At 38.5% G+C, this 9,490-nt stretch overlaps 1 protein-coding gene across 1 annotated transcript; it reads right to left on the reverse strand.

The window, feature by feature from the left end:
• Window positions 1-292: 292 nt before the first annotated feature.
• vgll1 (vestigial like family member 1) lies at window positions 293-6,914 on the reverse strand. Its single transcript, XM_057850730.1, has 3 exons — window positions 6,704-6,914; window positions 4,850-5,049; window positions 293-2,644 (listed from the first exon to the last, which is right to left on the reverse strand). The coding sequence occupies exons 2-3, from the start codon at window positions 5,037-5,039 to the stop codon at window positions 2,229-2,231; spliced, it is 606 nt and encodes a 201-aa protein (XP_057706713.1). The 5' UTR covers window positions 5,040-5,049; window positions 6,704-6,914; the 3' UTR covers window positions 293-2,228.
• Window positions 6,915-9,490: the final 2,576 nt, after the last annotated feature.

Genomic DNA, 9,490 nt, shown 5'->3' on the forward strand with positions numbered 1-9,490 from the left:
CCTTTTTTCCCCGATCGTTCTCAACATTTTTCTCAAATTCTCACACGTCTTCACAAGATCCCTCCAACTTCCGTTTCCTGACTATTTTTCGTCACTTCCTTTCTTGGCCCGAGATGAGTTACAAATGCGCTATTGCCCTCCAGTGGCCAGTTTTATTACTTTAAAATGAGTTTTGAGCATTGTGCATTGCAGTTTAGGTGCAACAGAACCTAAAGATGTTTCTTGTAAAAAAAAAAAAAAAAAAAAAAAAAAAAAAAAACGTAAAAGATGTATAAATACGTTTTTGGGACACTGAAACAATTAAAAATAGAACGTATTTATACGTTTTTGGGAGCAAATGAGTTAAGAGACGCTGGGAGGTAGTAAGAAGCGAGGGGGGAGACGGGTGAGAAGCAAAAGTTAGCGGTCGAATGTGGTGGCAGTCCTCTGTTATTTTGTATATTGTTTTCTTTTTGTTGACACACTAAAGTAAAGAAAGCCATCAACGACTCCTCCTCACGTGCCTGTTTGGGAAGTGGGCAGTGGAAAAATTGTCAATTTGGTGTCTGAAAGTCACCTGAGAGGAACTGTTTTGATTGGAAGTGAACAGAGTTGGCAGTGTTCACAAAATTCCAACAACCGGCCTAACCCGTCTCTGGCAGTGCAAGACAACCTGTGTCAGGCCAGATTTTTGTTAGTCACGATGAAGGAGCTAATGAAATAATGAAAGGTTATTTTTCCAAGGTACTGTTGTAATATATTCAAAGTGTAAAGAGGGGAAATTGTCACAGTTTAACAACTGAATTTAAATAACACCACTTTTTTCTTGTATTATTGACACTGTATGTACTCGAAGTTATAAACAGTTTCATCTTCAAAACGTAAGACTTTATTCCTGTAATAAACAGCTTTATTTTTAGAAAAAGTTGACATTTTACAATAACACATTTTTATAGAAAGGTATATTACAATAAGAGTTTTAAAAAAGTCTATTGTGAGTATAATGTACTTTAAGTCAGTTTAGTAAAACGTCCGTCAACAAGTGAATTTCAAAACAAAAACTATTATTGCAATATAAAAGCTGTTTTCTTCTTAAAATCTCACAAAATTGGCCAACATTCTACTTAAAACACATGTGTTTCCCCCCCCAAAATAACACTTCTTTCTTGTACCAATAAACCATTCAGAAGATGTCACAGGGCTTTTAATTGGCTCCGAGCTAAAATAGTGTAACGGAATTTCTGCAAGTTCTCATTATGTAGGTACACATGATACATCTTAATACAGTGGTACCTCTACATTCGAAGGTAAATCATTCCGGGACTTTGTAAGTAGAAATGGTCGAATGTCAAGCAGGATTTTCCCATAAGAATACATTATAATTCCATTAATTCGTTCCTCAGCCCGAAAACCTACACTACGTAAATCCTTAATAAATGCAAATAACAATTAACAAATAAAACAAATAAATTATGAATAAAAATCGGAATAATAATATGATAGTAATAATAATACCACATACAATAATGTAACGAATCGGGTTCTAATGTACTGTATGTGTTTTGGGTGGTGGACCTGAACGCACTGTGTGGCTGACCTGACAGAGTGAGAGAGGACTTTTTACTTTCACTTATCATGTTCAGCTGCAGCGGACAGTAGGCATGTGGTGTTGCACAAGTTCTGAAATAAATGATTAATAACCTGACGAAGCTGGCGATTTTTGGGCGATGTTACCACAGAAATAATTGTCAACTGAACTTATGAAAACTGGCAAATGGGGGCCGGAGGGGGACCGTCGAGATCGTAGACATTCTACGGCCGTAATGTCGAGTCAGTTCACGGACGCACACACCACGCTCATATTTTTCTATCATTTCCATCTTCATTTCAATGGTGAGCCTCACCTTTTTATTTTTTTCACCATCTGCACTAACATTGTTGGAACCCATGTTGATTTCTCTCAAAAGAATACGCCGTGCGTCCGTCTTGTGAGAAAACAAACTGCGGTGCCGTCATAAATCGTCGTATTTCGAGCGTGTCGTAGAAACAAATGGCGAGTCAAATGTCGATACGTCGGATATTGAAAAGATCATGTGTTGAAGTGATCCTATGTCGAGGTACCACTGTAATTTATTGCAGACTATTTGTGCAACTTCCCTGCTGCATCGCGCCAACCCCAGTCTAAGACCTACCACATCAAGTGTTTAGGAGCAGGGACAATACACATCACGTTTACTTCAATAGCGTTTCTAATTATGTCCATTTTGGAAGCTTTGATAGCCTCCGAGGAAGCCAGATGGCAGATGCTGTATGGCATACGAAGGCTTACCGGGCTCGAAGCCTCCGACGGGCTCTACAGAGTCTCTGAATCCTTGCGGCACCATCCAGTTAGCCAGATGTTCAGCTTTGGAGCCGGATGCCATGGCGGCCCCCGTCTCGGCACGGTCGCTGTGCAGAAGGTTGAGCAGCGAAGAGGCGTACTGCTGCCCGGTCAAGCTCAGGTCTTCCACAGAGTACATGGGGGCCGGCGAGCTTGATGGCTCTCCAGTCCTGCCGACGAATGGGTGCCACGGCCCGGAGGGGTCTTCGGGAGGGGCGAACGCCAAGTGGCGGCCCGGCTCGAGTGGAGCCTCCGACAGGGCAGCCTGGCAGGTGCTGCTGTCCTCTGATGGGGAACAAGCAGTTCTTAGTAACATTAGCCTACCCTCTCAGTGATTCACAACTGCAAATGAACAAGGTTGAATTGAGTTGAGGATCTCCTTTTAGACAAGTAGTGTCTTGCAAAGTCTTGTGGCATTTCTGGGAAAAGTTTTTTTTGGGGGGGGGGACAACTTTCTCATTCGCTATACCATAAATGTTTCCCTCAGAAAATTTGATAAGCCCAACGGTGGCCCACCATGATTTTGGGAAAAGAAATTTACCACAAAAAAAAAAAGTTGACAGGAATTTTGAAGTTATGACTGGGTGCTATTATTAGCCATTTATTAACAACACCTACACATAAAGTCTTACAAAAGGCCCAGTCTTGAAAAAAAACCACAAAAAAATACAATGCAATTCTGTGCAATAACATAGAGCTGGGACAGGTTTGTTCTCATATAGAAGAAAAGATGTCTCCATTGTGCTGCATAACCATAGATGGTTAAAACGTGATTAAAATGTGTATATTTTGTACACTTTTTTACTATATACTAGCGGATGGGGAAGCAAGAGAAGGCTAGTGGCTGTCTAGGCATATAAAAGACTGAGGGAAACTGCATAAACTATCATTCAAAAAATGTTAAAAGTTGTTTTACAGTCACCTTGCAATACAGTGATCCCTCGCTACTTCGCGCTTCGAATTTCGCGGTTTCAGTCCATCGCGGATTTTTTTTCAGTCAAAAAAATATATATACATGCATAAAAATTTAAAATAATGGAGAAAATATGGTGTAAAATCTGCCCGTTCCCTAACAGAAGGCAAGGAGAGCCCGCCCAACTCATATTCCACCGCTCTGATTCGCTGGCCAGCATCACTCGGGAATATCGCAAGCTGATTGGCCGAGATGTTTATCCTAGCTGCTATCGAAGGAAAATGGCTCCAAAGCGTCCTCCGCTTCCTCTAGCGAACCCAAGAAGAAAAGAAAAATGATGACGGTGCACGAGAAAGTTAATTACTGGACATGCTTAAAGTTGACCACAGCTATGTGTCTGTTGCGCACCATTACGGACTAAACAAATCAACCGTTCGTTACATAAAAAAAGACGAGGCGAAAAGCCGAAAGACCGCCTCAATGTCGTTTTCCAGGGACACTAAGCGAGTCGTGACTCCTCGCAACAAGACGATTGTAAAAATGGAAAATGCACTAACAGTGTGGATATCGGACTGTTGCGAAAAGAAAGTGAGTCTCGACACAAACACGATTCGGGCAAAAGCCAAAGCGCTGTATGAGAGCCTCATTCCTGAAGGAGAGTTGAATGAAGGTGGTGGTGATGCCGACGAAGATGAACCACAGCCTAGTACCAGTGCTTCAAGTGAAGAAAATTGCGGTTTTGTTGCCAGCAAGGGCTGGTTCGAAAAATTAAAAAAGAGGTTTGGACTTCGCAGCGTTATGTTGCATAGGGAGGCCTCCTCGGCGGACCATGACGCAGCTGTTCGTTAAGTTGAGGACCAATTTCCCAAATTAATTGAAGAGGGTGGCTATCTCCCGGAGCAGGTGTTTAACATGGACGAGACTGGCCTTTTTTGGAAGAGGATGGCATTCAGGACGTTCCTTTTCAAGGAAGAAGTAAAGAGGCGAGGCTTTAAGGCCCACAAACATCGCGTGACTCTCAAGCTTCTCTATAAATCATCTTTACCTTCATATTCATTGTTCTGGAGTTTTTTCTTCATTTATCAAGATCATCAGTGTGGTGAGAACATTTTAATCACCTTATGCATGTTATTGTATATTAATATTGCATATACTTTTCTAACTAGTGTACTGTATACACAAAAAATATATAAAAAGTGTAATATACATAAAATAAAATTCTCCTATATCCAAGCAGTTGAACAGGACAGGGGCTTTTTTTTTGGTGGGGGTCGCTACTTTGCAGTTTTTCACTTATCGTGGTGGGTTCTGGTCCCCATTAACCGCGAAAAACGAGGGATCACTGTATTACTCTTTAAAAATTTACTCATACATGATTTGATTTAGAACAATGCACTGAGAGTACAACATTATGTCTACTCCCGAAAAAGCAGAGGCTTCCAATTAACCGGCATCTAACTGGCTCCATTCATACATATCGAATAAAAAGGCCACATTTCACACTCACTAAGCGTCTTAATAAATTAATATGTGCTCATCGTGATTTCACAACAAAATTGCCTCATTTTTCCACTCACCTAATTTGAAGTTTTTGGGTATTTTCTTGGCCTTGGCTGCCTGCATATTGTCCTTGAAGTCTCTACTAAGAGCGCGGCTGAAGTGAGCGTCCACCATACTTCCGATGTCGCCGCGAAAGTATCTGAGGATTACGCTGCGGGAGTGGCCCTCCACCTTCACGGCCACCGGACTGTCCATGCCATCCTCCATTGGTCAGTCACTGGAAAGTGTAAAGGACAACCACTAGATAAAATTGACCCCTTTTAAAGGTGGTTTCCAGAAGATTTTTTTCTATATCAACTAAGCTAAAATCAACAAAAAATATCCATTAAATCAGTGATTCTTAACAACTAGGTTGGATCGCAAGCACTATATAGTAAGTCACGAAATAATTTCAATTTTAAATTGATGGGCCACTAGAGCCATGGATCGGGGCAGCATTATGTTAAGGCTGATGCACACTGAGCGATGCTACCAGAGCTGACTTAACTCTTGTGCTGGGTTTCACAGGTTTTTCCATAAATAGCAGATTTCTTGGCAAGCGTTTCAACTTCATTCTTTTATTCAAAATTTGAATATCTGTTTCAGGAAGTAATTAGGCAATCAAAATGCACAAAAACTTTCCCTCAAACTAAAAATAAAACATTTACGGGTTTACGCAAGTGAGATCCAGAAAGCCGCTGACCTAGACTTACAAATGCTACAATGTGTGAATTTTTTAATGCGAAGTTTTATACTGGCAGTATAACTGCCTCATGTAAGCCTCTTTTTATATAAATTAGGGCTGACAAACGTTTAAAATTTTTAATCGAGTTAATCACAGCTTAAAAATGAATTGTAATTGTTCGCAAATCAAACCATCTCTATAATATGCCATATTTTTCTGTAAATTATTGTTGGAATGGAAAGATAAGACACAAAACTGACATAAACATTCCACGTACTGTACATAAGTTCTGTATTTGTTTATTATAACAATAAATCCACAAGATGGCATTAACATTATTAACATTCTTTCTGTTAAAGGGATCCACGGATAGAAAGACTTGTAGTTCTTAAAAGATCAATTTGAGTACAAGTCATAGTAATTTTATATTTTTTTGAGAGATATTTTGTTGTGCCTTCCCTAAATGATACTGTAGCGACTTAACTGTTCCGCTCAAATGCATGATGGGAAGTTGGGCAACCATGACTGTCAGTGGTGGCTGCAAATGGTATACAGTATGTTCTGCTTTGTGCTCAATTAACCGTGTTAAGAAAAAGATCGTTTCTTGCTCCGCATAAATGCATGATGGGAAGTTGGGCAACCATGACTGTTAGTGGTGACTGCCAAAGCTTAAACCAGTTAATGGCGTGGTCCAATGAACACCTGTGCCCACTCGCATTTCTCTCGCTTTTCGCTCTCAATGTGCGGGGTCACTGTAAACTGTTTGAGGCGACACATGAACGGGTCATTCCGTGCATGCGTTAATTGCGTCAAATATTTTAACGTGATTAATTAAAAAATTAATTACTGCTCGTTAAACGCGATAGATTTGACAGCCCTAATATAAATCAAACAATGCAATCCATTTATTTACACAGTTTAAGACAGGACATGTACAGTAATATTTTTCTCGGATTAAAGTTTTCATTTTTCAGAAAAATATTGAAATGGACAGTTTTTAAATAAATCTCTTTATACAGCATGATGCCGCCATCAAATATAAACCTAATTTTTAGCGCAGGATGACTGTATCACCGAGTACAAATAAAAAAAATGATCACAGTAAACTGTTTTTGGAGTCAATAATCCAATATATCACACAGTGAAGATTTAAAAAAAATGTCTTTGCTGTGTCCAATCATGATAGAAAATTTTTAATTTGTCTTACCTGACCAAAGGCGAACAACAAGTGCGTCGTTGATGTCACTGCAAACTGATGTGTCCAACTACATGAGCAGCTACTAAATTTCAGGGAAGATTTTGCCCTAACCTGTCATTGATTCAGTTAAAAGCACAAATACTATGTGTCTGTTTACTCTCTATACTGCAAGGACCAAACATATCCTTCACTGATGAGATATGTAAGACTGGAAGGGTGTGTGAGGCTTCTCGTACACTGCTATTTGCAGAATGCCATCCAGCAAGTTCAGCCAGAATCCCTAAAACCTAAGGCAGAAAAAAAAATCCCTGAATTCAAAATGCAAAAAAAAACAACTTGACTCTGCCAACAACCACTGCAGACTGATTAAAATATGAAGACTAAGTTATTTGAAGATTAGAAAATGGAAACTTGTGAACCAGCACATTAAACCATGAATAGAGTGATACACTATAGTTTTACACTAACTTTAAACAGCTTGCACATGTCCTTTGAGTGAGTGACGAAAATCAGGATCATGGATCTTGAGTACCTTTATATGAGTCGAGAATTAAGGAAATATAAGACAATAAAGAATGGAAGAAAGAAGTAATAAGTAGCAACAAATAGTATGCAATCTGTAATCGGGACTGCATGTTACAATTAAGGAATAGTTACTACATTTTCAAGTGTGTTAGATAAGAACCAGGCAATGACATTTGTGTCCGTCAGGATTCGGCAAAAGTATATGTTTAATGTAAATCTGGAAATAGTCACCAAGTCAAAAATCAGTGTGAAAAAGGATTTCAGACAGGATATGGTTAATACCTCCAAGAATGCAAATCTTGAGGCATACTCATGTATGTATGTAAACAGGATTATTTTTGCCTTTCACTTTAACGTTTATATTTAACTTGCAATTAACAGAGTAATAGTATAATAGTATTTTAAATTAAAAAATCAGACATGCCATTTTTAATTCTTTGCAATTTTCCTAACTTTGTCGAAATACACACAATTGGTTTTACAGTGATCCCTTGTTTTTCGCTGTTAGTGGGGACTGCCCCACCCCATGAAAGTCGAAAATCCGCAAAGCAGAGGGGCAGCATATTTACATAATTTTTTGTGTGTGTGTGTGCCTAATGTATTTATTCGGATTTAACAGCATTGGAAAGGTATACGTGAAAGACTTGTTTTTTTCTAGGGCTGTCAAAATTATCGCGTTAACGGGCAGTAATTAATTTTTAAAATTAATCACGTTAAAATATTTGACGCAATTAACGCACATGCCCCGCTCAAACAGATTAAAATGACAGCAAAGTGCAATGTCCACTTGTTACTTGTGTTTTTTGGAGTTTTGTCGTCCTCTGCTGGCACATGGGTGCGACTGATTTTATGGGCTTCAGCACCCATTAGCATTGTGTATTGACATCAACAATGGCGGGATACTAGTTTATTTTTTTGATTGAAAATTTTACAAATTTTATTAAAACGAAAATTAAGAGGGGTTTTAATATAAAAATTCTATTACTTGTCCTAACTTTTAAGAACTACAAGTCTTTCTGTCCATGGATCGCTTTAACAATGTTAATAATGTTAATGCCATTTTGTTGATTTATTGTTATAATAAACAAATACAGTACTTATGTACCGTATGTTGAATGTATATATCCATCTTGTGTCTTATCTTTCCATTCCAACAATAATTTACAGAAAAATATGGCATATTTTATAGATGGTTTGAATTGCGATTAATTATGATTAATTTTTAAGCTGTAATTAACTCGATTAAAAATTTTAATCGTTTGACAGCCCTAGTTTTTTCCCCTCAAAGATTTGAATAAAACAAAACAAAAAAAAACTGTGTATACTTTTATAAATGTTTTTAAAGCACTGCAAATGTAATAATTATGATATAAATGATATATACATAAATATGGAAGAAAACCCTGATTTGCGCATTTATACATGCATATACAGGGAGGAACAGAAGTATTTGCACCCCTTGTGATTTTGCAAGTTCACCCACTTAGAAAATAGGTAAAGGTCTGAAATTTCAATCATAGATGCATTTCCAGAGAAATAATCTAATGAAAAAAAATCCAGAATTTACATGTATGATTTTTCAATAACTTATTTGTAACCCTAAGAAAAAAATATAATATTAATATTTAGTGCAGAAGCCTGTGTTTGCAAATACAAAGGTCAGACGCTTTCTGTAGTTCTTCATCAAGTTTTCACATATGGAAACAGGGATTTTAGCACATTCCTCCAGAACCTTGATATGCTTTTTACTCAGCCACTCCTTGGTCAGCTTGGCTGTGTGCTTTGGATCATTGTCATGCTGGAAGATCCAGCCACGACTCATCTTCAAGCCTCTCACTGAGGAAAGGAGTTTGTGGCTCAAAATCTGACGATATATTTCACCATTCACCCTCTGCTTTATACAGCACAGTCATCTTGTCCTTTTTGCCGAAAATCATTAGGTTTCCACCCCTATGCTTCAGAGTAGGGATGGTGTTCTTGGGATGGTACTCATCATTCTTCTTCCTTCATACACTGAGTGGAATTAAGACCAAAAAGGTTCATTTTCATCCCATATGACGACATGACCTACTCCCATGACTCCTCAGAATCATCCAAATGGTCATTGGCGAACTTGAAACGGGCCTAGACATGTGCTGGTATAAGCAAAGGAACCTTCCATGCCATGTATGATTTTAAACCATGACGTCTTAGTGTATTACTAACAGTAACTTTGGAAATGGTGGTCCCAGCTCCTTTCAGGTCATTGACCAGCTCCTGCCGTGTAGTGCT

Source organism: Corythoichthys intestinalis, chromosome 11 (genome assembly GCF_030265065.1).
Source record: "Corythoichthys intestinalis isolate RoL2023-P3 chromosome 11, ASM3026506v1, whole genome shotgun sequence".
Classification (NCBI taxonomy): Eukaryota; Metazoa; Chordata; class Actinopteri; order Syngnathiformes; family Syngnathidae; genus Corythoichthys; species Corythoichthys intestinalis.